Raw genomic sequence first — 27,865 nt, 5'->3', positions numbered from 1 at the left:
CTGCCGCCAAGCTGCGCTCCCCTAGCCCCTACCCTCACCCTGAGCCCGCCCCTCCCCTCTTCTTATTGGCCAGCAGCCGCCGCTGCCCACCGCCCATTGGCCGAGCCCGCTGCCCACGTGCCCGTGTTTCCATGGCAGGACACAGCAGCGCCTCCCGTTGCTAGGCGACGCGGCGGCCCCGGCGGCGGGCAGGGCCCAGGCTCCCCGCTGCCTTCTCCGCGGCAATAACCCAAAATGCAAACGATGACGGCTGATTTTGACGCAGCTCCCTGCAGCCCGTGGCTGCGCCATGCACAGAGACCGTCCTGCCCGTCCGGCACCCTGCTCCCCCCGGAAAATCTCCCAGACAAGCCCAGTCCCGGCAAGGAAGCACCTCCGTTTATTTATTGGTTATCAAAAGCATGACAGATTTCACCCTCTCCCTCAGACGCGGGAATGGTGGAAGGCTGCTGCTGATTGCATCGACACCGCCCCTTGCAGCAAAGTAAAGGGCCGTGTAAGCGGGAAAAAAGAAACGCAGCTAAACACAGGCACCCAGACAGCCCCAGCAAGTGTTCAAACACTGGGAAAAATCTTCGAGCCTGAGGGATCCATCGAAGGACTTACAAAAATAATCAACAAGAATTTCTTTTCCCTTAGAAACCTCCGGCTCAGACCATCACAGGGTCAGAGCACCCCCTTGGCTGAGGCACTCAAAGACCATTTCCAAGAAAGGATGAGGGTGGGCAGGCAGGAAGCGGAACAGACACCTCGTGTTTTTAAATGACACCCGATACCTGTTTTCAGACATTAAAATCAAAGCATCTAGATCTGCTCTGTATTCTTCTTTTTTCAGACTGGGAGGACTAAATTCCAAGAGGGAGTAGAAAGATTAACAGATGGGAACAAGATGCACAGAGGCAAGAAGCAAACCCTCCTCTGAGTGCCCCTCTTACCTCCAAGTCAGCGTCAGACCTGCAGGCTCAGGAGTGCGAAAGCTACACCCAGGGGCTGCTCAAGCTGTCTAGACAGCACTCGGGACTGGCAGGAAAAGATGTAAGACCCCCTAAAAGAGCACAGGCTCCATCAGCACAGCGGCGCAGCAACAGCAAGGGGAGGATCTTGGGGCTGGAGAGAAAATGCTGGTTTGATGCTGATGGGACAGCAGCCTAGGTCTGGGCTGGTCAGGTCGGGCAGATGCTGTGTCCCCAACCCATATCCCGCTGCCACCCTTATGGGCCCAGGGAATACAGGGTACCAGTTTTCCTAAAGCAGTTAAGGATTTTGAGATGTGAACATCTCCTGGCTTCAGTTTAGCCAACTGCTTTTTTGGCTTCTAGTCAGGGTTATAAGGTTTGAAGCAAAGCCTGAGAATAATTCAAGTTGTGGTCCCAAGCATAACTCTCTGCACGCCTGTGCTGTGGTTTCAGTTTCCACACAAATACAGCCCAGTACAAGCAAGCCTGACTGGGGCAAGAGCACTCAGCAAGCCCTGACCGTGCTTCTGGCCGGTCTGACAAGCAGTTTGAGGGGAGAAAAGAGCAACACTGCTCACAGTGTAAGCCAACGTTAAAAGTGTGAAGAGTATGATCCAGTACTGGCTCAGAACAAGGGGACATGCAGACACCTGCAAGGGCTTCACACACTTCAGCACAGAACTGTGTTCCTCCACCCAGCTGAGGACCCACGCTGTGGTCACAAAGTACAGCTGTGATTTGTTCACAGTGCTTTGAAAACGCAGGAAAACAATCAACAGCATCAAGAGCTCATTCAGCCCCAAGCATCCCTCATGGGATCAGGCTCGGAGGTTTAACCCATGCTGGATACTGGAGATGATCCAAGAGCTCTGGGCTTTTGTGTACCCTCACCAGCTACGAGACAAGGCGCTATGCTGCAGAACCAGCTCCCCCAGGCCGAGGCACGCTTGTGTGCCCAGTGTTCAAGGCTTGTCCTTCTCCCAGAGTCGCTGCCTGCTCCTTGGCACTGCGCACACTTTAGATGCTGGAGTGGAAGAGAAGGATGTAGGCAGAAGTTGAAGGATAAGCAAAAAGAAAACAACTGCCTGCTAGAGACAGCCCGTTAGCAGCAGTGCTCTTTTAAAGCTACTGCCTCCAAGCAGGATTTGTTCCACACATCAGCAGGCTACAAAGTGGCATACATTTTACTGAAGTGTGTTTGTCAGCCTCATCAAGGGGGAAGATCACAGTTTGGGAATTTATCCTTGTTTCATCCTGGAGATGAAAGCTTTCACAAGCACCTTGTGCAACTTTCTCAAGTGCCCCTCCAGCCAAGGATTAGTGTCACTCAAGAAAGGAGCAAGCAGCGAGTCCTGCTTCCCCATGGAAGCTCCAAGTGAGCCTGGTGACAGCAACAGCCCCACGGTACAGACAGAGCAGCTGTTCAGGGGGTACAAGGTTCAGGGCAACCACCAAAACCGAAAAATTCTATGCTTTTTATTGCAGGTTCAGTGTTAGTGTTTTGTAGAGCACAGCTGCATTAGAGGCAGATATTGTTCCAACTCCCCTTCCCCGTGAGCGTGCCACAATTCATCAGCTCCATGCTACTCCAGAAACTGCGCCTTGTTTTGCAGTGCAGACAAGTTTCAAGTGAGGACTTAAGACTCTCATGTGACTTGCCACTGAAGAACAATAATGATCCAAGGCTCGTAAAATGAAAAGGCCAGCACATTAACTAGCACCCCTTGCCCTGCTGGGAGACACATGTGAGCTTGTTCCCAGAGCCCCGACACAAGGATGTGAGCAGCCCTGCGAATGGGTTGCCCTAAGCTGCCCTGTCTGGATATTCCGCTAACTTAGTTCTGATGAAAGTCCTTGCTATGCTGTGCAGGAGATGAGAGGCCACTCGGTTGGCAAGGAGCTGCTCTGCTGATCAGCCCTGCCAGCAGCGAGCAGTCCTGCCCAGCTGTCTGAATAAAGCACTCCCTTCTGCGCTCTCTCAGGCGAGTCACAGTCAGAAACAGAAACCCAAAGGCTGTCTCCTCTTGCTGCCCACACACAGCAATGAGCAGTCTCTATTCCCTTCTCATAAGCTGACAGCTACTTCTTTTTGCTTTGCTTTCCACCCCTATAGGGCAAGAGATAACAACTAAAAAAGAAAAAAAAAGAGGAACTTAAAAATTCAACACCACCTCATTTCTCCATCTCTCTCACGATATAATCCTCCCCACTGCCAGTGGCCTCTTCTATTCACCTGTAAAGTGCTGGCCAGGTTGATGTTTTCTATTAGATCTCATGGCTCAAGACTCTGAAAACCTTCACGCTCCTACAAGAATAAACAGTTGTGTTATGCCTATAATTTATGGTATTGCCGTTTCATGCATATTTCCTTCTCTTGTGGAAGCCGGGACGGGGGCAGCGCCAGGTCTAGTCATCGACAGTGATGTTGCGAAAGAGATAGGCCATGGACTCGCCATTGTGGATTCGTCGGATGGCTTCAGAGAGAATCAAACTGATATCCACCGTCTTTATCTTGGGGCACTGCAGCTTCTGTACCTCGTGAGGAACTGTGTTGGTCACTACCACCTATGGAGTGACAAAAAGAAAAGATGGTTAGCTGTGCTGCTGATACGCTTGCTCTCACTGAACAGCCACCCTAGATTAACTCCACGAGAGGTGTGTACCTGCTGTTTCCCAGTTCAGGGGGAGAAATCCTTGTACGTTAGGAACAAAAGATGAAAATAAATGGTCTCCCCCACATGACAGTCAATCTGTTGAGGGGCCCGGCGTAACCAGCACTCTACAACAGCCACCTCCACACAGGCTGACGGGTGCGTTTAGAGCGCAGGATCTGACATGTTCATTCCTAAGGGCGAGGTTTGAAATCTTATCCTCTTAAGGCATCCAACAGCTCGTCATCAGCTGGGGGAGAGGGGCAGGTAGAAGGTCTGTGCAGTGAGAAAGCGATCACATGCACTCAGCTGTGGGAAGGGAAGTGTCCAGGCAGGGATGACTAATATCTGTGCATTAAGGAGAAAATATACACAGAGAAGCATGATCTGAACACGTATTAATCACACACGCTTTTTTTTTTTTTTTTCTCAGTGAAGAACCAGCTAACTGAAAGCATCTGATGAAACCAGTCGTTTCAGAGATGAGCTACGTGGCAGGGGAAGAACATCAGTTTGTGGGTTTTGGTGCCTTAAATCAACCCAGTTACCAGAGCCAGCCCTTCCCCAGCAGCCCAGAAAGCAGATGCACCTCATCGATGGAGGATTCCTCTATGAGACGGGGGGCATCTGCTGACAGGAGCCCGTGAGTAGCCATCACAAAAATCTTGTAGGCTCCACGCTCTTTCAGGATCTCTGCAGCAGCTACAAAGCTTTCCACATCATCGATGATGTCATCCTGAGAAGAGACAGAAATAACATCAAAACCAGAAGTTTATTGTGCCTGCAGGGCAGGAGTGGATCCGCAAGGTACTGCAGCTTTGGCCACAAACACAGCCAAAAAGAATATAATCTCTGGCTACTTCAGCTGCTGTTGAGATTCAAGCACAGCCACGTGCACAACTTAAATCTGTGGACACCATTTCCCTAATTTACACACCATTTGCTAGTGTGCAGAACAAATATTGTGTCTTGGAAACAAATTAGTCCCTGCACATGCTCACAGGCAAACAGAGCTTATCTTCAGCAAGCGTTTTTGGTTTTTTTTTCCACAGTGATAGTAGCTGCATGTTGATTACTTATACTGCAGCATGGCACAGCATGTAAGAAAAGCTCAGCGAGTACTTTGGTTGGTTGGCGGTTTTTTTAAATACTTCAGGAGATTTCTCTGCATGCCCTGGATTTGTTGAGTATTTGCACACATCTGGTATTTGTAGATTCAAGGGAGCAAGGAGATTTCAGGGCTTAAAGCACTGAAATACAAAGGATTTTCAGTGAAAGCTGAAGTAACCAAAGCCACCAGCAAAACTGGAAAAAACAGTGGTGACAATCCTGTTACCACCCCTACATGAGCAGTCCCTCCTACCCTCTGGGATAAAGCAGCTCAAGGAAAGATGCTGGGAGGAAGCCACCCCCCCTCCTCTCCATCACACTCATACCACAATGATGGCAATTCTTCCTCCAACGTCTCCAACCACAGTTATTGGCGGTTTCTCCTTGGCCATCATCACTAAAGAAGAAAAAAAAAAAAGCCCAGGTCAGTTAGCCTTGAGTCAAACCACAACAGCTTCACCACACAAGAGGCCCTTAACTGTGTCTTACTGGTGCACAGATACAGGCACGTGCTTTCCATTATCCTGACACCCACCTAAGTGGGGAACCACTCGTTTAACCATTGTTTTCCTCCTTAAATGAATAGCACTGCTGCATGAAAGATGAAACTCAGTTTCTGTGGGGACCTTGTACTGACCTCAGAGACAGTAAGCAAATCCAAATAGTTCACAGATACCTGTGCAAGGAGAGCTACAAAGCAGCACCTAGTTTATGGGAAACATCAGTGACTTTTTATGCTCCAGAACAGGACTTGGAATTTAAAAAAAGAGGGTATTTCATGGCTGGGAACAACAAAGGGACTTCTCTGAGCAGCACCTCTCAAAGGGCATATGCTTTACCAGGTGCAGTTTTTCACCTGCTGGACTCACTAATTCATCTGAAGGATCTGAGACTCACACTGCAGCTTGCTTGCTTTCTCTCACATCACCAAACACACAAGGCTCTTTCGGAGGGCATAAGCACCTTCATAATATCTGCTCAGGCAAAGAAAGCTTAAGGAAGCTTACAGGAGCAAATTTGCTAATTTTTTAATTTTATTTTTTTTTTTTTTTTTTAAAGTGGATTAATGGAAAGAGCAGGACAAAATCCAGTTCAAACTCAGTTCTACAAGCTCAGGGCAATCAGCAATTTGAAGCAAAAGGATACCTGGATGAGCTGTGCTATCTGACACACAGTGATGTACTGCGAAATAAGGTTCCACTCCCTCCTGACTCTACTTTTGCACTGACACGGTTCATAGAAAAACTACATGTGTAGCAGCCTTTGTCCTTTATCCTGAAAAACTTCCAGCAGCACTATAAAAAGTAACAGAGAGATGAACTAGGATGCACTGAGAGTGTCCAGACATAACAGAGTCTTCAGGCTTGAACCAAACAGCAACCAGCCTCTGATATGGGCCAGGGACTTGCTGTCCATAAGCCAAACCTCTCGCCTGCCAGAGGTGCTGGTTTATACAGGGAATGCAGTACAAAAACTCCAGCATGGAAATGACACAGTGAAGGGCATGCCCGCATCATGAGGTGATAATCTGCGCTGATCTAACCACTGAAGCAAAGAGGAACATCCAGCATTTTGGAACACTTACCTGGCCTACCTGCACCCCCCCCCCCCCCCCGCCCTGATTTTATATTCTCTACAGGGAGTGCAGCAGTGTCCTACCAATGCACTTTGTGCCTCTCCATAAACTCAGGTCTTGCCACGATTCTATCCACAGAGGCTTCTCAAACGCCAAGTTTTGGGCACCCTGGCTAGCAAGACTTTTCTCCTTTAAGATAACCTACTTCAATATAATACTTGAGCAGCACAAGAACACAAGCCATCGCCCATCAAAAAGCCTGTCTGAATATTGATTTCTGCCCTCCTGGGTCAGAGAAGTCCTACACGCAACTCCCCATCCTGCACAGCAGGCTGATCCAGTAGCATTCCCACAGCTCAGTGCCCGGGAATGCCTGGAGTGCAAGCACAGCTGGGTGAGCAAGTCAGGCTGAGGGACGTGATGAAAGCAATTATAAGGACCACAGCTCCAAAGATTTGTGTGTAGAGCTGTTCTTCATATACACAGCCTACTCCGCAGACTGGTTTTCCGTAAGCCTACCAAAACTGTATAAAAGGTGTCCAACAGTTCTGTTTTGACCAAAGTAACATTACTCATTGCTAGGTTTTGCAGTTGAAGTCACAGCTACCTTGGACTTAAGAGTTAATTGCTCTTTGGAGCACAGATTCCCCAGCCTCCCTTGCATTGTTATTCCTGAGTCTCCTGTGAAATGCAAAGTCACGTCTAAATCCTGAAGGGAAACTATTCTTATGAGAAGGAAGAATATTTGTAATAAACCAAGATTAATTATCACAAGAGATAAGCAGACCATAAATTTCAATTACAGGCACTACCTACCTGATTCGATTAGTTATTAGTTTATTATCTGGTTTGGACAGTAACAAAACTCCTGGCAGGAGCTGTGAAAATACCTGTGAAATGGGCTGCCATCCCACCCTTCTGTGCCTCAGAGTGCCATTTCTGTTTGCAACAGCCAGGCTAGGGAAAATTCTTTGCTAAGCAAATGGTGAACAGGCCTAGGGAGCTGAAATTCAGTACTATTTTACTTACAAACACATGAAGTTTCAGCAAATCAGTATCCTTCTATTCCATAAAGGAAGCAGACACATTCCTTGCTATGCTTAAAAGCTAACACAGCAGCTAGCAACATCAGCAGTGCTTCACATCTCTTTTTTAAATGCTGTACTTAAATTGTGCTTTATTTTTAAAGTATGGTAGGCAACACGTCGACCTACCCGGATCCTAAAGAGATGTTCTCCCTTTTTCTTGTTCAATTTTCTCTGCAAAGAAAAGAAAAAAATTGCAAGCCAAAGATCTACCCACAACCACATGAAATCTCAAGAGAATTGCTCCAATGTGATAAGACCTTATGCAAGGGTTACTGCAGCCAGGTTCTTTTTCTTCAAAATATTTGGCCACATCAAGATGTGCAAGTCAGAACTGCTACAAGAAGGTAGCTTGAAAAAAATTACTCAAATAACGAAGAATATTTTCCTCCCAGACACAAATCTTCTATTTGTATGTAGACAAAAGAGGGCAACAGAAGTAAACCACAGCTGCACTTCTGCCTGGTGTAACCCCTTCGATTACGTAAGAGTTTAGGTTAAAAGAATTGCTGGGGTTTTTTTCTGAAGAGAAAGAAGAGTTTGTAGTATCTGTAGCTTCAGGGGGGAAGAGGAGAATAAAGTAAAAAGAGAAAAAACCAGAGCAACCACAATTTTTATAAAACAAGCCTATCAAAGAACACTGAGGAGTGGCGGGGAAATAAGTTAATCAGCCAAACAGTCTATCTTGCCCTTTTATTTCGATGCGAGTACCACATGTTAAAGGTGAGATTATCACTGGCAGGAAGAAACAGCATTCCCAGGTGCATAAACCTGTTGCTTTAATTAAGCGGTCAAAACTCGGTTAAGAAATGCTAAAACAAACTCTGTCTGGAGCTGACAGCTGCATTAAAGTGATAATCACCAAGAAAAATAGTGTTACATTTACAACAGTCTATTGAGCTCAAGAACGAACTGTTTTGTGAAGAGATAGTACTGGAATGACAGATAATATCTCTGTGCCCAGCCCAAACACAGGAAAGAGATGGGGACAGGGAAGGAGGAACAGACCTAGTCGCTCCTGGTTTTCACCCAAACTCTCTTCCTTCATGGCAGTTTGCTGGGCTCTGGGTTTGAAGCAGACCATTAGCTATCTGTATAAAGTACTGAATTTCAAAGCACTGAAATGATTTAACAGATGGTGCTCCACCCCTTTTCTCAAGGACAGAGTCCACACGCATTTGTTAAAGCACAGCCCCAGGCCAGCTGCAAGCTTTGAGACACAAAGAGCACACAATCAAACAGAATAACCCCGGAGTAACGGCCTGGCTCAGAAACTCAGATTTCTGGGTTTTGAGTGAGCTGAGCTGTTGCTGCGGCTCTAGCACCACACTTGGTGCAATTGGAAGCACCTTCAGCATTTTTCTGTTACAGCTCCATATGACGCTAAATCAGAGTATCACATCAAGCTACACTCTCAGGACAAAAAATAAGCCATTACACTGCATAAGACTCGTTAATTAAAGGCACATGACCTCTACTAGAATAAGGAGAAAAGGCATATGCCAGGACACAGGAGCCCAGCCAATTCACTAGGAAGCCCATGAAGAATGGCATAAAGCACAAGCCATTGCTGTAGGGCTCTGAGGCTGCTCCCAAACAGGGGTTTTGCCTCTCTTCTGGCTGCAGCACAACCGTCAGGGACCCTGAACTGCGGAGTGCAGAGAGGGAGGAGAGGATGCTCCACACCGACTGGGTTGTAGCCCAGAGCAGGATCCTCCACAGTCAGTCTCAGCCACCCTCCAGGAGTGCCCCCACCTTCCAACTGCCCAGACCCAGGCAGACTGGGAGACCGGTTCCGTTTCAACAACCGGAGATTTTTCTGGCCAGTGTTGGTGTAAGGAAGCACCAGCTCTGGGTGAGCAGCACACATCCCACCTTTCACAAACAACAATACAGGGACGTAGCTGAACCCTGCTTCGCTGCCATCAGACCCGACACCACCAGGATTGCTGGTGATGGTACACAGAGCAGGAAGAGTTGATCAAGGGTTTTGTTTGATGTGCCAGTTGAGGTGGGAACACCAAATCAGACAAAAAAAGGAGGCGCAGCAGAGAGGGTAAGTACAGACAGTCACAGTGTTGCCATCCCTGACCCTAGCTGCATTTTCACCTCCCTCTGGCAGAGTGCAGCTCCCCAGCAGAGGCTGTGACACAGCCAGGATGCACTAGAAGCTTACAGACTGCTTTTACACAGCTCTCACCTCACTACTGTGCACCACCAGCACCAGAGCCCAGCTCACTCCAAACCAGGTTTCTATTAGATTAGAAAACTGGAGAGAAAAGCAGCTTCCTACTGAGAGTTTTAGACAAGACTGCCCCATAATCCACCCCACGTTTCCCTGACAAGACAGCTACCAAGCCACAGCTTGATTATTTTACATTTGTGCCTTAGGCACCAAGGAATGTAAGGTCGTTAGTCAAGTGCTGAGTTTCTGCAGAAGATAAAATAAGAAAGTGGTGATACACAGCAAATTAGTTTGTGTTTGGATAGCTGAGGACCGAAAACAATTTTCCAGTGGAATCATAACTAAACTAGACAAGGGCACATTTCTGTACAAGCTACCATCTACAAGGCTCTCCAGCAGCACAAGCCCCCACAGCTGAGCTTCCTTAAACTGACATGGTTGGAAATGAAAATACAGTTGCATCAATGCCCCAGTAGCAAACAAATGTCAGCTACTGATATTTCGGAGGACAGCATCCTCTTCAGAGCAGGAGTGGAAGAAAAAGGCCAAGAGGAACCACACAAATTCCTGTTTTGTTAGAAGGGCATGGAAAAAAAACCCCTTGCCTGAAGGGGAATGATTGAGATGAAGTCCCAAACTTCAATGCCAAACCCCACGTGTCCTCCAAGGCCCAAGAGTAGTTTCACCAGCAACAGAAGCACTGTTTAACTGATTGTATTATAGTGAGCAATGACTGGGGTGATGTAAAATGCCTGCAGTCTTACTTGCCTTCCCTCCATGACTTGCTCACAAACTGGTTGGATGTTCTCCCTAAACTTCAAGAAGATGAGAGGAGACACTTATCAGTAGCTCTCACCACTGCTGGTATAATTAAGTTTGGCTGCACGAGGGATAGCTCCTTACCACACAGCACAGCATGCATCCTTTCCCACAGTCACTTCTCAGCCGCATTCCCTGCACTCAATTTCTGCTCTACCACCATCTACCCAGAAAGCAAAAATCCTTCCAAAACAGAGCTGGATTTTGATTGTACTGTTGTTACATGGCTGCTGCCGTTGGAGGAATACAAGCAATCCTAAGAGGACAGCACTTCCCAGAACACAGGTTTCCTCCTTTTTCCTTTGCTCTGTGCTCCAAAATCAGTGCTTATCCATCAATGCCAAGAGCACAGGAAGAAGCTCAGCAACGCTCTCGGAGGACCTATTCATCCTAGCCACATAAACCTCAGAACCTTATCAAAACAGACACTGGAACATGATCACCTCACTGCCAAAACGAAGAAAATTTCCAGCGGTAACAATGGCTGCAGCAGGAGGGGAAGACAAAGGCCAGCCGTCCCCGGCACGCTGGGGACAGCAGCCTGTCTCAGTGGCTGTTCCCATGGTAGTTACACTTTTGAATTTCTTTTCTGTTCCATTAGCTCAGTGAGTTTTGTTGCTGAGCACTGTAAAAGCACCGCCTTTATCAGAGGTTTGTCAGTCTGACACTGTTGAGTGGGCACAGCCAAGGAGAACAATACTGATGCTCTGCATGGCCAGAAAGAGTTAAATAAAAACCTTCCCCTGTACCACCTTCTACAACTTGATGATATCAACCTTTCCATGAGAAAAATTCCACCCGTCCAACTGCCATTAGACTGGATATACCTATACAGCTAAACCAACAGTTATTTCCCACCAAACTTTTCTTTTTTTGTTTTCCCTCCCCAAAGGTAAGCAGAGAAGCTTAATCTTACATGGTAGCTCCAGGCCAGGATGCACAGTTGCATTTTTGACCATTGGAGGGGAGTGACGTCCATCATCCATGTCCTGCTCAGTACACTGAGCCTCTCCGTGGATCACTGCTAGTCCCAGCCGTAGCCTCTCAGCGTAAGACTGAGCCCTGCAGGAGACAACCACAGCATGTCAGGAACATGTTGGGCTGATGCAGCTCCACAGCCCAGTGCAGCAGGCCTCTCCCAAGCCCAGCAGGGCAAGCAAAGGCTGCATCTCTGTGGCTGTTTCCCAGCAAGAAGCTTCACTAGAAATGACTTTTCATTCCTCCTTAATATCCCAAAGCCCACTCTACCCCTTGGCTCCACCGCGGGGGTCTCCTGGCATTCCTCCATATGCTAAATACTTTCTGAGATGGTCAGGCACTACTGAAACTCAGCTAGTCTGATCCTGGCCCCAGGTGAACCACCCAGCTCTGCAGCAGCAGAGATCTCAAGCATTTACTCCCACAGGGTTGGGACTGCAAAATCCAGCTGCCCATCTGCACCACAAGAGACTTCCATCCCAAAGGACTTATGGACCAGACTGCTGATCTATTTGCAACCCTCCCATACTTTTCCTGGTGTATTTCCCATCAGCCCAGATCTTTTCCAAGTTTCTTAACCCACTAGTAAAGCATCCATTTACCTTTTAGCTGCATCAGGAGATTTGGCTACAATAACTGCATTTCTGTAGTCTGGAATCTGGATGTGATAAAAAATTATTTAAGTAAAGACCTTTTAGCCGGTAACTGATTTGATACATAGCTGAATAATCATGCCCACTCTCCTTCCCCAGACCCAACTCTTCATTCTGTGGCAAGAAACTAGAGAGGCAATTGCACTCATTTTCAACACCAGTATTTGTGTATTCTGCCCTAAATGCAACACAAATAAGTTTAGTACAGCAAGACTGCAGGTCCTACTCTGGATGTAACTGCAGCTCCATGCCTCCTTCCCTGCTGGTGCCCGCAAGTTACAGCCTGGTCTGCAGTGCTGAGCACAGCTGCCCGAGGAACAGGGAAGGAAGGGGAAGGGGTTGTGACGGGCCCTGGGGGCCAGAGGCAGCGCACCTCTGCAGAGATCAGCATGTGGAGACCCAGAGCCTGCGAAGAACAGGCGCCGGCCTTGTGTTCAGAATGGGCAAAGGTGGGAACGTTCACCATGTTCAACCTACGCTATGGGGACTGACAGCAGCTAATTCTGTCTGCAGGAGGAGGTCTGCCCGTATGGGGAAGCCTTGTCCTTGCTGTGTAGGCATAAACCATCGTCTTCTGCACACAGAAAATAAAACCTCCGTGCCCTGCCCCCAGCCCTGCTGTGCTCAGCATTCCTACACTCAGCCCAAGACAAAGTCTATCAATAATTCAGAGCAGTCAGACATCCACTGCAGAACAAAGGGTGAGGGGAGACAGTTTAACAGGATTTAAAAGGTGATTAAAGGCAGGAGCATAAATGGCATCTATCAAATGGCACTAACCCTACAGAAAACAAGCTCATCTTCTGCTTATTGTCAAGAGCTCAATTTCTATCCAGGTACAATCACACAACGTAACATTTCCCCACTTCCCTAAGAAACATGCAACAGGTGCCCCCTAAGAAAGAATTCATTAACAGAACGATTGACCTAGCCCGATAACACCACCTCTGCATGAGCTGAGGCCCAACACTGCTGTCACATTAAGATGAGTTAAGACAAGATCATATATATAGAATCACAGAATCATTCAGGTTGGAAAAGACGCTTGGGGTCATTGAGTCCAACCATCAGCCCGACTCTGCATAGTTCTCCCCTACACCATACCCCCCCAGCATCTCATCTAAACAACCCTTAAATATAGAACTAGAGTAACCTCACTTCTTCCTGTATATACTGAAGCAAGAAAGGGGATGCTCTCAGGTTGTCTACTGGGAAGCTGAAGAAGCCTTGAATTTCTTTTTGATGAAGGTCCATAGTGATAATGTGTGTTAAACCTAAGGGGGAAAAAAAAAAAAAGGTAACAATTCATTGAGAAGACTCTCACATGGCTAGAGTTCCTCGAATATCTCCATTTTCCAGACTATTTTAGCTATTACTCAGACTGTTAAGCCATGTGATAAAATAAGCATGAACAGGTTAATGTAAAAGGTTCCAAAGACATAATGAGAAACAGGCATGCGGTAAGTCACAGCACTAGGCTGACACTGTATTTCAGTATGACACTTCTAGGCCACTTCCCCAGGTGCAAGTTACAAAGAAATAAAATTAAGCTGAAGCAAAGGAATTCCCCCAGAGTGGCACAAGGGCTCAGCAGCACATCCCCACACTGAGTGGGAGAAGAATGGAAGGACAGACGCCCTCTGGGATGCCCGGCAGCCACATGCAATGCAGCGTCCAAGCCTGCAACACTCACCTGCCTTGGCGAGCATCGAAGCCAGCAGCTTGCAGACTATAGAGCCCCTTTTCCTCATCTTGCTCTGTTTGCTGTAGGGAAAGTAAGGGATGACCCCAATGATGTTCCTGGCACAGGATGTCTTCAGTGCATACGCCATTATCAGCAGCTCCATGACAGCAGTATTCACATCCCTAGGAGATTTGAAAACCATTCCAAGTATCAGTAGGTGGTTTTCCAATGCAACTCCTTTTCCTTTTATACCCATACCTCTCCTCACCGAACTTCCAAGCAAATAATGCTACATCTTATGCTAATGTATGCAAGACCCAGATTGTAATTGTATAGCTCCTTCCATCGTGCCACAGCACATTACAATCAACCGTTGTATGTACAGGACATGACTCCAGCACTCAAGAGCTGTGGACTAGAATTCGATTTTGTATTCTAACATGAGGTGTATAATGATTCCCCTCCTATCATCACAACAAAAAAGGGCATTTTTTTCATTTATGTTGTAACAAATGTCACCTCATACAGTGTATTTTGAAATAAAATAGTCTTTTAAAGAAGCAGAACACATGTAGCCAACACAACTTCATCCACATTGGATTTATTAGGGTATTTTCATTTTTAACAGTATAAGGCAGGGTATTTTTCCTGTCATAAGAAATACTGCACTTTGGAGCAGTACAAAGTTCAGGCACAACACTTTGGTGGAGATCGGCATCTCCATGCTATCTTGCTTATCAGAGATGGGAGGAACAACAGCACAGTAAATGCTAAACAACTCCTTCTTGAAAGAAAAAACAAAAATGCAACACAGGCAGAACTTATCTGTAGACCACAGCAAGGTATACTCGTAAAACCCCATTTTCAGCTCGCTTCAACGTGATGACTGACATGGCCCAGCAAGGGATGTATTAGTCTGTACTTTAAATCATTTTGGGAAGGGGAAAAAAAAGCCAAGCCCTTTTACTTCCTTAAAACCTCCAAGACACACCGTCTGCATCGTCCCAAACTGACTTGAGGTCACTTGGGAACTGAAGAACATGCATTTCAGAGAAGACAGGGACTGGCAATCCTCTGACAGCACAGACACCCGCAATTGCCTGGGGGGGGGGGGGGGGGGTTCAGCACAGATGGCCTCAACTGACACACCACTTGCACAGACTGGTCCCCGGGAGGACAACACCGGCAGTGGAGCCCATGGTGACAGAGCAGGGGCTGAGCAGACCATCCTTCCACACAGCAGCAGAGGAACAAACAGCACAGAGCAGCTTAAAGCTCTGCAGAGCTTTCTGGATGTTACCCAGACATTGCTCGAGGACCCATTTTCCTCCTGACCACCAGGGAGGGCTTCCCCAAGAGCTCAGAGAGATGGTTTATCCCAGCCTCTGCCCATGTGACCCGTGACAAACCCCTAACCATTTCCATTCCTCCATCACTCCCCCTTCCTTCAGAAATTAACCTCTGTTTGTGCCTCTTCATTTGGGAGCGCTCTGGGTCTCTGTTCTCCTGCTGGCCCCGCCAGCCCTCGCACACAATGCCGTTTATACACAAGAAAGCTTTGTTAGCTCTGAAGAACCCAGCCAAGAATTACATAAAACATAGCCCCCTGCCACATAGGACAACGAGCAAACAAAGAACTGTTTCTTCCCTCTGGTGTTTTAGCTGTGCCAGTGGGGCCATGAGAGGAGAAAAAGATGCTACTATCAGTGTTGTATGAAAACAAAGTGGCCAAGTTCAAGCCTATCTAAAGTTCATCCCAGAAATACAATATTTTCCATCATTATTTTTCAAATTACTCTTTAAAAATACATATATTCATGTGAAAAGCAGATAGAGAACAAAACTTCTGGCAGAAATGGTTGCCACTGATTTCAAATGGCACCAGCAGTCCTGGTGCTGCTGTGGGACACTGGCAGCCATGTCCATGGAGAAATTACTCGAGGAGGAGCCCTTCTCTCCATACTCAAGCAGGACCCCACGCTGGGCTCTGGGAAGCTCCTGCAGACCAGCCAGCACAGCACCAGGCAGAGGCGGATGCGTCTGTTCCTCCAGCAGGACCCGGGGGGCCGCTGGGGGGTTCGTAGAGGCGAGGAGCACCCTCCTGGAGGCTTCACGCTGAGCCAGCCATCACACTGACCCACTCCTCTGCAAGGGGCACGGACCCCAGCCAAGGGCCTGGCTTGGGGTGGGGACTAATTGGGGGAAATAACATCTGCAGTGGAACCCCGGCCACAGCACTTCCAAAATGGGTACCCAGGAGAGCACCCCAGCACCCTTGCTGCACTCCCCACCTCCTGCCTTGAAGCTGTGCTCGTGGTTACTGCTGGAAAACCTGAGCCAAGACCTCACACAGGGACTGTCAGCTCATTACCAGGACATTCAGAGCCAGCTCAGCTATCCCTCACACCCCACTTACCACCCCTCTCCAGCCAGCCTCCCACACTGCTCCCAGCCCTGTTCTTGGGGCTAAGCAAATGGCTTATGTGAAGCTGCCAATCAACTTTGCAACAACCAGCACCAACACTCAGCACTAAAAGACTCCTTTTGCTCTTAGTGTATCACTAAAGCACCAATTCTTCCATTTTTCTACAGTCTAAACATGAGCTATTTGGTTTTCCCTCATACAAATGCTAGTCCACACACCAACAGTCTTGGATGATACTGGTCTCGCTAACATTTTTAGTTCTGCTGTATGCTTTTTGGACAGGGAGCTGGTATCAAATATTCAGGTATTTTCATTCTCTCTGTGCATTTAAGATGCAGACTGCAAATTCACATTGCAGCATAACAAGGTTGTTTCCCTCTCTACTCCCTTCCTACTGAGTCCTAACATTTTCTTTGATTTTCAAACCGCTACTGAACATGGAAGAGCTATTCTTAGAATATTCAACACAGTTGTTGTTTTTACTCTCCTGAAAAGCTCCCTGAAACTCACTGCAAAATTGAGATGCCCTTGAACCTGTCCTCTCAAGCAATGCAGCAAAGCACAGCTGCATTTTAAGAATAAAAGATGACTTGGCTGCACAACGGCAGCTCCTCACCTGGAGAGCCTTGAACATTTTGGCTAAAAAGGACCCTTTTCTTGGCCCACAACACTGAATTCAGTTTATGGAAAAACAAGGAGATCAGCAAGTTAAAAGCAGAGGAGGTTTTCCCCTCCCCAAACTATTCCTGCCCCTAACGCTCTGAGTTATCTCTTTCTCAACACCTTGTCTGTTCCATGTTTACACAGCTCTCAGTTACAAGTTATTTCAGAGAACTCTCTCACGAGGCACAGGAGAATGGCACTATTCACTCGAAACATAATCCTGCATCACTGGACTTTCTTCTCGCAGAGATTTAGTTGCTCCCTGAGGAAAAAAATACTTTGAGCATCTGTCCAGAGAGAGATGAGCTCTAGGAAAATGTCTCAGCCTGCAAGAGGAACTCCAGAAGGGAGCAAGCTGATCTTGTAGTCCTACTGATTTCTTTAACAACAGGCCAAGCACTAGAAGAGAAAATGAATCTGAATTGTCACGGGGCTCTATTTCTTTGGCAAGCAAGAAAAAGTTCTGTTTCAATGGTATTCTGCTACCTGCTTGAGCTCTGGTACTTATCTGTTCTTGTGATTTCCCAAATCTGAGCAGAATTTGCTAACTTGGAAAAAGCTATCAGAGCAGGAATATCCTTGTTTTGCTAACTGTGCAAAAGGCATCCTACCAAAATCTCATCTCTGAAAACAGCACCTCCCCTACTCACAGTTGGTCATTTTGCAGTTACTGTTTGTTTGTAGGCTCCCTTCCCACTATACTAGTGCTATCTTGCTACACTCTTCCTCAGTCAGAAAAGCAGCAAGATTCCTGAGGTTAGCAGCTGGTTTTCTAGTCTCCTAGTTACTTGCAGCACTTCTTGTTCCTCTTATTCCAAGGCTAGAACAGATCAAAATAAAAACCAGAAAGGCTCACTTAAGAAAAGGCCCAACATCATCAAGAATACAGGAGGGAAGGTACAGACTTCCACCTCACCACAGCAAAAGGGGAAGAATAATCCAGCCTGCAATGAAATCAATAGCTGCTGTTTGTTGCTGGCTCTGCTGCTTGGTAATTGGGAGGCAGAGGAAATTACACATTTCAAAATGGAAATGGCAGTCAGAAATCATCAAACAACTGAGCCGGCAAGGACACCAACCCACAGACCAGGGATATTCCACTTGAAGCCATCAGTCACACCTGTTCTTGCCTCAAGTGACACACTTAAGTTATTTGATGGGACGCTTCTCAGTTTGCTGTGGCACAAGCGATCCTCTGGGAATTTTAACAGCTTAACACTACGTGGTGTCTTAAATGTAAGTCAAAGCAATGACAACACTGGGAGGATACTGGTTATCATGCTGGCTATCGAACAATCTTCTGAACCAGAAATTCAAAGCATATCACAGCTCTAAAACTGAGCCACAGGTCCCTTACCTGGGGATTGTCTGTATAATGAAGATATCCTGTCCCCGGACAGATTCTTTTATTTCAACTCTTGTTTCTGAAGAGGATTGAAAACACAGTCAGTTTTGTCTCCAAACATCAGATTAACAGTGATAACAAACTATGTTTTAGCAGCAACTTTGCCCACTGCTCAGGGCAGATGAGGACCTGCTCCTTTGCCCCTCATGCACATACACCCACTATACAAATGGCAGATGAGTCAAGGGGATTTTCCAAAGGCTGGTCCTGGAAAGTAAAGAGCTGGCACGACATATCAGTGAGTTAGTTGGATTTACAGCACAAAATCAGGCTGGATAGCTGTTCTCTTACACGTATAAGACAATTAACTAACTCTCAATGAGAGATCCATTTCACTTCTCCATGCTGAGTGCTGAAAGCTGTCAATACCACCTGCATTAGCGACCAACCAACCACCCAAAGCAGTGTAACCTTCAGTACTTACCAAGAAAGTAACTTGGCTCTTTTGCAGCTTACCATGGGGTCAGCTCCATACAGACTGGAGAGCCCAAGGCAACACCAGCAGCACAGAGTTCAGAAGGAGATCTCCCCAAACTCACTACCAAGGTCAAGACATTTCAAGACTGACACTAGCTGGAAACCCAGGTCCTTGCTGAACACAATTTCTACGGTCCCAGACTCAAATGCAAAGGCCAAGGCCCAAAGCAGAGCAGCAGGCTCTGCAGAGACAAAGCAGTGACACGAGGTTTCCCGAGGTGCCTGTCTTAGCCACTCATTTCCCACACAGTTGTGAATTAAGAGGGCAGGGATAATAAGTGAAAGGAGAGAAACATCTACCCAGCTACAGAATTCAAAGTCTAATTGCCTGGGCACTGGCAGTAACCTTAAGGGACTCTGCTGAAAGCAGACGGACTTGCTGTGCAGTGATGAAGAACGACTTCAGACCTTGTAGCAAGTAACCTGATTTAACGCTAACCCCACAGGGCAGAGAGCTCTCACTAGCACAAACACAACAGCCAACCCAACCATAACCACGGCAGCTTACACACTGCGTGGCCCATTCTGGCTGTAAGAGCAGCAGCACTATCCTAAATCCTCCCGCCGAGCCAGCCAGCACCGCTTCCTCTTGCCTGTATCAGCTCTTTGGTTCCAGTCTCTCTTGCAATAAGGTCTTCAAACAGTAAGTGACTCTCAGCCACTGAACTCTGTTAGCCAATATCCTTGTTTTAGCCCAGCGTTGGAAAACAGACACTTGCCACATTAGAGAGAGGAAAGCAAGCTCCAAGAGGCACGCTCCCTGGCACAGCCCTGAATTTGCACTCTCTAAAGCAAGAGGACAGGTCCTTGCTAGGGCAGCTGTAAACTGTGGCGGGGAGGGCTGGAAGAAAGCGATAATTTACAAGTTTGCAAGGCAGACACTTAGAAAGCAGGCCATTACTTTTAAACCTGGGAGATGTTTTGCTAAGCACAAGAGCATGGTAAGATTTTGTAGCAGCTAACACCCAAGGTAGGACTCTCCCTTAGACAAGCATTAGCTGATGGGCAGACGAACGAGATAACAGGGGAAAACAAGGAACACATTTAATTGCTTTGTCCAAGGTCAGCCACGGGGGTTTAGCACTGCCAGGAGCAGCAGCAACTTCACAGCTGAATCACTGCACTTACTAGACAGGTTTCACTGATAGAGTTACCCAGCATTTCTGAGATTACCTCAAAATAGTTGCAAATAGTGAAGATTTCTCTCACCTCCATTGGTTTCCTGGTACACCACAGATTTCCCCAGCTCAGCACCGAGACGCCTGGAGAGAAAAAGGAGATTAAAAATGGAAGAACCCAGCAGTTCGTGATCCAAAGCAGAGACTGGACCAAACATTACACACCAAAACACAGCATTGTCTAACTGGGAGCCAAATGCACCAGCCAGGCTGCAGAACTACACATCCTCCCCTTCCTCGGGAGGCTCCTTCCCCCCGACATCCCTGGGGCATGCTGCCCTGCAGCAGGTCAGCGCCGCACTCGAAGAGCCAGTCCTTGCACTGACCACAGGCTGTGCCTCCTGATGGCACAGGATATTTTGCCAGCCTATGCAATGCCACCTTAGGCAGATCTGTTGTGATTTACTCAGATTTGATTAATGGCAACTAACTCGGTTTATTTGGTTTTGGGTTTTTTTTTTTTGACTCCCACGTCTTTTTCTTTTTTCTTCCCCCCATACTTTCCTTCTGAAATAACTCAGCTGACTGAAGAGATTTTAACTTCAGAAAATACTTTTCTGATTTTTTCAAATTACTCCTTCCTCTTCTCAAATGTCAAACCTACAACATTCATCACAACAAAGATTAACAATTGCACCTCCCTTTTTTTTATTTCTTATATAAGAACAACTAATTTTGAAAAGCATTTTAAAAGGCTCCGAAAGGCAGATTATTCCCTCAGATGACACTTCTGTATTTAGCTGTATGACAAGTAACCCATCAGTGAGTATTTAGAGGCACATGTGCTTTAACCATGAGCCTCAACTGAGAGACCCCACACCAGCGAGACACTTGGGATAGACATGTTGCTGCAACTGAGCTGGCTGGAGCAGACGGCAAGTCCCTCCTCTCTTCTAGGGTCTGCTTGGTGGCCGTGCCCACACGCTGGATTAGCAAACAGTTTATGCCTAAAAAATACCTTGTTCAATGCGTGGATTATGGCAGTGGTTTCCTGTCTGCACAAATAGTGTATTTACCTGGACACATGCCAAAATTATGTGAATTGAAACTATCCCCAAATAAAAGGCCCACACCCGTTGCTAGTTTTCCTCCAGTCTACCTCCTTCAGCAACTGATCTCTCTCCATTTCCTTAGCCACAGACTCAGCCTTGTATTTCAATTGTCCCAAAGATTTGTTTTTTCGGAAGTCAATGAGCAAGACAGCCTGACACAGGCACACTGCTGGCCCACCAGCAACTGCTGGACTCAGCTACGAGCCCACAAGCTGGAGGTCTCAGCTAGAAGCTGACCTGGAAAGCGTGCCCGTGACAGCTGCGATAACAGATACTCGAATGCAACGGGATATAGTTGCTTAGCTGGCTACGAAGCACGTATTTGGCACGCACACGTTTGCGATCATGTGTCTGGCAGCACGTTTTGCCATGGCTAGGGCTGATGAGTAAACTCCTGCAACAAGAATAAGTGTGTGGTTGTCACCAGCTGACTGCAGCATCACCCGGGCACTGTGCCATCCAGAGCAGGCAAGTCACCCAAATCTCCAATTCAGCTTCTCTCATCAGCCCTGTTGACTTAAAACGTGCAGCTGCGATACAAAGGCATCCTCAGTACCTTCAGTATCTTCAAAAAACAACTGGCAGCTGGACAAGCAAAGGCATGCCCAGGGATGGAAGGACAGTAAAGGCGAGTTTTGCAGATAGGCTCCAGCAAGCTCTTTCAGCCCGCTGGGATCCTGCTGTCTTTCCCATGACAGTCAGGCATTTGCAACCACTAAGCTTTGGCCTAATCGCTGCCAAGGCATCCAAGTTGAAACTAACTCAAGAATCACATGCAAAACAAACCAGTGTGGGGGGGTAAACATTTAATGACTCACACTTATTCCTCCACCACTGCATGGTAAGTCTTGCAGCTCCCTTTGGAGGCACGTGCACCCTGACTTTACTGCAGACAGCACGCTCCTACCTCCCTACTGGAAAAAAACCTCCATCAACAACATTGTGCAAGTGCCCTTAGTCACCCCTGCATCTCGTGGAAGGTGGGGAAGCTTCAAAAACAGTCCAGCTGGACACATCTCAGAAAACACCTCTTAGAGGGTGGCACTTTGAATGTTAAGAGGTGGCAAACGCACACAGTGGAGGTTGTAAGGCAGTTGTAAAGTTATCTCCAGTACAAACATTCAATTTGAAGAGAAACCTGCATACAGACAAAGCCCTTGACTATGACACGATTTTATTTTGCCATTAGCTTCATTACAAACACTTTCACTGGTCTCAGCTCTGGAAATATCCGACTCTCCCCACACCTAGAGACTCCACAAACCGCTGCAGACTCCAGAAGGAGCTGGAGCTGACAGCAGAGGGATCTGCTCCATGCTTGACCACAGCCAAAGCAAGCCACAGCCTGAGTTTGAATTGCTTTTCAAACTCAAGCAAACTTTTATTTAAAGATCAGCTAGCACAGTAGCAGCTCCACAGTGTATTTCCTAATCTCCCACTACAAGAACCTGCCAAGAATGGGAAAGGAAACAGCAGCTTCCTGGATACAAGACGATCTGTTCAAATATCCTGTAACTATCTGAGCTGGCCTTTACCTCCCTCCATCCACCCGGCACAAATGGATACTTGAAGAAGAGTCCCTGCTGCTCATCTGCCACTTACTGCTTACTCATCTGCCTCTGTACCCAGAGCTATCTAGCACTTGCATCACTCGTTCCAGCCATGCCAAAGCTGTGCAGCTGAACTACCAGCAAATACTGCACAGATTTTCCTCTACTCCTACCAGTCCACTCCTCAGGAAGGAACTTCCCCTAAACCTGGCACTGGCCGGCACAGAAAGCTACCACGCAAAGCCAATCTGCTCAGCCACATTACATGCTTCATCTAAGCTGCACAGAAAATCTTAAAGCCCAACTGCTCCATACTCACCCTACTCCAGCACTGTCCCCCACCTGTAACCCTTTTCACCTCTACTGTTTTTTAAATTATTTTCCTTTTTCAAAATCCTCTGATGCAGTTTCACCCTGTAGTATCTGTTAGGCCCCTGCCACAGTGCTGCATCTTCCGAGCTGGAAAAGGGTTGGTGCTACCTCCTCTCCTCCCACAGCACCACTCAAGAGCTCTTTCAAGAAGGCAAGAACAGGGTTTGAAGAGGGAGAGCAGCATCCCAAGGTCACCGTGATCTGACTCCCCTCTGCCATCCTCTCACAGGCCGGCAAGATGACCTAATGAGGAAGGCTGACATTACTCTTCTTCCCATCCCATCAGAAATTCTCCTTCAGCTGAGAGAGGTTGCTGCGAGTCCTCCTAACATACTGTCTCTTCCAAAAGCGGGGCTCACCTCCCACTCATTCACAGAAAACACCACCCTGGTTTTAGTGTTGTGTACCCGGCTCCCTGCAACCAGAGATCAGAACACGAGGAGCACTGGGGAGGCATTAGCAAGCTTCAATCAGCAATCCCCTCCAACCCAAACACACAAGGAAGGAGTGGAATGTAACATTTGTACCCTCTGTGCCAAACACTGCAGTCAGAGGGAGATCTAAATACATCTGTTGGATTCCAGAGATTAAAAAGACTTGCTAGACTTCCCTCCCCCTTGCAGCACACAAGGCCCATTAGGGATCAGCACTGGTCACAGAAATTATCTTTCTCCCCTGCAATTGCAGCTTGTAATCAGGTGCCCAGTGTCTCCTAATTAGAGCAGGAATTTTCTTTCCATCTGGGAAAGAATTTTTAAAAAAACCCACATCCCTCTCAATTTATAAGATACAAATAAACATATTATTTTACTCATATTTCAGTGGTCCTGAGTCTAAGGAGCATCTTAAAGTTTCACAAGGTATTTGGTCCACATAAGCCAGCATCATCTCCTCTCCCTGGCAGACACTAACATAAACAAAAACTCTGAAAACTCAAAGTTAGACTAACCATCTAGTCACTCATCCTATAGACAGACAAGAATGCATAATGGGAAATTGTAAAGATGGGAAGGGTGCCAGAATGCCATGCTCAGAGCCTGAATCGAAAGGAACTCTGGAAGTTTTGCATTAAATGAAGTCAGGAGACTGAAGAGCTTTCAGATGTCTGGTTTATGTCACACTGCTCCTCCCCAGACTTGAGATTTTACAAAAGGATAAGCCAGGACTCCTCAAATATTGATTTTAACATCATACCTACAGGCAAAGAGCAATGGAGCCTGGATAGACAAGTGTCTCAAGGGGCCCTACTCCTAATATTGCGTGTTGTTTTAAAGTTCTTTTACTACTTATACTAAAGGTCATAAAAAAACTTTAAAGAACGCACAATATTAGAGGACAGACTCACCCTTATAAGACTGCTCCAACTCTATTAAAAGGTGCAACTGACCTCCCCAGCAAAGTACTGGCTGGGATGTGACACAGTGGGAAAGCCAGCAGTCACGAATCTTTTGCAACCTGAAAAAACAAGGGATGTATTACAAACGTGTTGAAACAGCCCCTGAGCTCCTAAGGGAAGTCAGTGCAAAGCCACCACACAAGATACTGAAAATACCTCTTGGGATTTTTTGGAGACATTTTACTGTGAACAAATCTGTTCTATTAACGGTTCCAGATTTTGCACCCCTTCCAACAAAACAGCACTCATGTATAATGCTTTACACCTTTCAGAGTGGTCACTACTCCCATCCTACAGAAACTAAAGCTACGCGTCCTCAAGTCTCAGTTGAAGCAGTAGCTGTGTATCTCACTGTTGTGCTCATAGCGCCACAGAGCATCCAACTTCCTCGCTGACATTAGAGCCAAGGCAAAAAGCCCACACTGCCTCTATTAAAGGTTTACTTTGTGAAGAACAGCCAGGAGGTCTCTCTGGATCCTGCTGTCATTCACCCTCAGAGCATCACTGGGAACCCTGCAGAGGGTTACAGCAGCACGGTGCCACGACCCAGGGAAGCCTGCTCCATGTCTCTTCTCATTACATCTTTAAAAAAGTGAGTTATTTTTAAGACAAAGAACAGAGAATAAAGACTGCCCGTTTTCTCTTTTAGTCCTGAGAACTTGGAGCTCGTCCCCAGGGGACTTCTGTTATGGTCTCTGTTGACGCAACAGGACAAGCCTTGTAAAACCATGTCCCATCTGTTGCAGTAAAACTTACTTTTTTATATAGAGAAACACTATTTTCAGAGTTGTACCTGTGAAGGGGAAGTGATACGGAACTGACCAAATATAGCAAAAATACATGAACCAAAAAAAAAAAAGCTTTCCACTGCCAAACACTGGGATTTCCCTTTCCAACTCACATCCAAAGAAGTCCATCACTATTACCCAACACCAGTGCTCCCAGCCCAACAGCCAAGTCAGCTTCAAAGAGATAATCTGTGCTAAGGATTGAACACACTGTTTATTAAGCTAGCTGGACAAACAGCAAAATATGCTTGCAGTTTAAGGTAGCAGCACACCTCTATTTGGTAATGTGTCCAATTTAAGCATGCCCTTGGAGACAGGAACAGACCAGCAGCTGCTTAAGGGGTAGCAAGGACACTATCTGCTGCAGGAGACAAACAAGCACTGAGCCCCCTCGATTCTGCGAGCAGCTTCCATGAACTGTAGCCAAGAAGAAAGGAAATCCAAATCCTGCTTTAGGATGACAGCTCCCCAATGCACAGATGCCTGTCTCAGAAAAGCCCCTTCGGCTGGGAGCGCCCTGATGTGAACCAAACTAATTCTAAACAAAAGATCAAGTGTCAGGGTAAACTCAGTGCCCCTCTGTGCTGCAAAAGCCCCATTCTGGAGTCAGCTGCTACACACCTCCTTCAGCAGGACCCCACACATCCATCCCTGCCAAGCCAAGGTCAAACTCTGCCCAAATCAGTGGGCTGAAAAGAAAAAAAAAAAAAAAAAAAAGGAAAAAGGGGGGGGGGGGGGCACAATTCTATCTCTAAACTCTCTTTTGTTAGCATGTGCTGCCCACCTCTCCTACCCCACCGAAACTCAGATTCACTAATCCACTTTGGTTAGTGCAAATGCTGGTGTTACACCGAGGTCTGCGCAGGTAATGCTCCCCTTGCCCCAAGCAGTAAAGCTGTTGAGCACACAAGGTTGCTAAGCTGTCCCCATGAAAAGCAGGAGAGAAAGTTTTGAGCATCTCCCAAAACAGTTAAAAGACTTTCTGAGGTTTGCTCAGCCAAGTTTTACCTTCTCCCTCCCCAAAAGGAACAGCTTTTACTGCAACCCGGGCTCTCCAGCATTGAAATGGATGTCAGAGATGCAGGAGACAGAAAACAGCCGGTCCATCTTCGTCGCTGGGTCAAACCGAGTCATCGGGAGGGATAAGCCGGCACCGAGGAGGAAAAGCGCAGAGCTGCTGAACGCTCTCAGTGCAAAACCTCCACAGCAAAGGATCTCACAGCAAACACCTTTGGCTTGGGAAGGCAGGAGGACGCCAAAAGCCTCTCCAGCCGCTTTGAAGAAAGGCTGCCTGCACAGAGGAGCTCGGGGGAGGAGGGGAGGAAGAAACTTGAAAGAGAAGGAACTTACTCCGTGATCCTCTTCGCCAGCTCGGTGCAGGCTGCCGTGGAGTTGGCCGAGAAGACCCGGTAGCCACTTCTGGCTGCGTTCATCGCCAAAGAGTCATGCAACCCCCGTGGAGCTCGAAAGTGAGAAAAAACAGATTTGTAAGGCAACAACAGCTTCCGTGGCATCCTTTTCTTCCTCTCCGCCACGATCACCGCCCCTTAAGGGGTGGAGAGGAGGAGGAGGAAGGGAACCCTTCCGCTACCTACGGTCTTACTGGTCCACTCCTGTAACAAAGTATAAAAGGGGGTGGGGGTGTGTAGAAAATAGGAAAATATGGCTATTAAAATAAAATGCACCTGCCGGGCGGGGGGGCTGCGTGCTGCTTGCAGAGCAACCTCCAGCCCTCAGGAGCCAGGCCTTGGGTAACCCCAACCCAAACCCGCCTCACGCTCGCCCAGAGGCACCTCATGCACCGGGGGGGGGGTAAGACCCCCCCCAAACGGGGAAGAGCAGATGGGAGAGGGGATCCCTCGGCTGGGGAGGGTGGGGGTGAGCTGAGGGGAGCGTGGGGGGCTAGGGGGGTTCTCTGTGAGGCAGCAAGGCTAGACGGGGGTCCCTGTGGTGATGGTGGGGGTGCCTACGAAGCCGGGTGGGGGGGGACGCCCTCCCGCTCCCCTCACCCAACCAAGCGATTTCCGCCACCCGGCTAGAGCGCCGCTTCCCCCGGCGGCCATCTTAGGTGAGGGCACAGCGGCCGCGCTCTCCCCTCACTGGGGCAGAGAGGTATCAGCTACTGCCCGAAGAGCGCCGGTACCTGAGGAGGAAGCGTGAGAATGGCGTAAACTCTCCCTCCTCGGGCGGGACACTCCTCCCGCTTCCCGGGTGCTGTTGACAGCGGAGCCCACTCTCCCTTCCGCCCGGCTGTGCCGGGCACGGCCTCAATGCGGCGGCTTCACTGCCCGCGCCTAAGATGGCGGCGGCGCCGGCGGAAGCGCTGCGGCGGCGCTCTAGCCTCGCTCCATGGCGGGCGGGGCGGGAGGCCTCGGGCCTGAACCCGGTGGGGCGGGCGGGAACCACAGCCCTCCCCGCCCCGCCGCCCTCAGGCCCGAGGCCTCCCGCCCCATAGGACTTAAAGCGGAGCCCTCCCGGAGCCGCGCAGTGTGCGGGAGGGGCTCTGCCAGCCGGTCGCTGGTCCCACGCTCTGGGCCTGGGGCTCACCTTAGCACCCCAGGGCTGTGACAGCAGTGTGATGGCGGCCCTGAGGAGGTGCTGCTGGAGCTAAACCTGGTCTCTGCACCATTTCTCCAAGGTGCTCTGTGCTCCTTGGATGTGAGGACAAAGTCCCTCTCGGGTACAGGCACTAAACGACTTACCTAAGCAGAAAACTTCTGCCCCAACCCATCTGGCAGAGCTCTGTGCTGACCTTTCCAGGCCCAAAGAGCATACTTTATATGGCAGGGAGGGCAAACAGCATTAATTTCATCACTAGGATCGCCCTGCAGCTCACTCTGGAGGGAGAGGTTTTTCCTGACA

The 27,865-nt window shown here is 47.9% G+C and overlaps 1 protein-coding gene across 14 annotated transcripts; it reads right to left on the bottom strand.

Moving 5' to 3' along the window:
* Positions 1 to 356: 356 nt before the first annotated feature.
* On the bottom strand, positions 357 to 27,263 carry LOC141968090 (phosphoribosyl pyrophosphate synthase-associated protein 1). Of its 14 annotated transcripts, none has more exons than XM_074922433.1 (11): positions 27,147 to 27,263; positions 26,354 to 26,465; positions 24,165 to 24,274; positions 19,877 to 19,929; positions 13,707 to 13,879; positions 13,167 to 13,287; positions 11,963 to 12,018; positions 11,299 to 11,444; positions 5,044 to 5,114; positions 4,197 to 4,343; positions 357 to 3,521 (listed from the first exon to the last, which is right to left on the bottom strand). In XM_074922433.1, exons 2-11 carry the CDS (start codon positions 26,434 to 26,436, stop codon positions 3,363 to 3,365), a joined length of 1,119 nt encoding a protein of 372 aa, XP_074778534.1. In that variant the 5' UTR covers positions 26,437 to 26,465; positions 27,147 to 27,263; the 3' UTR covers positions 357 to 3,362. The 14 variants fall into 14 exon arrangements, 13 of the variants coding, with proteins under 13 accessions (XP_074778534.1, XP_074778536.1, XP_074778535.1 ...); XM_074922435.1 differs by lacking the exon at positions 27,147 to 27,263 and adding an exon at positions 27,013 to 27,066; XM_074922434.1 differs by lacking the exon at positions 27,147 to 27,263 and adding an exon at positions 26,689 to 26,916.
* Between the last annotated feature and the right edge of the window lie 602 nt (positions 27,264 to 27,865).

The sequence above is a fragment of the Athene noctua genome, chromosome 18, assembly GCF_965140245.1.
Source record: "Athene noctua chromosome 18, bAthNoc1.hap1.1, whole genome shotgun sequence".
Taxonomy (NCBI): domain Eukaryota; kingdom Metazoa; phylum Chordata; class Aves; order Strigiformes; family Strigidae; genus Athene; species Athene noctua.
This window is presented reverse-complemented; position numbering and strand designations above follow the sequence as displayed.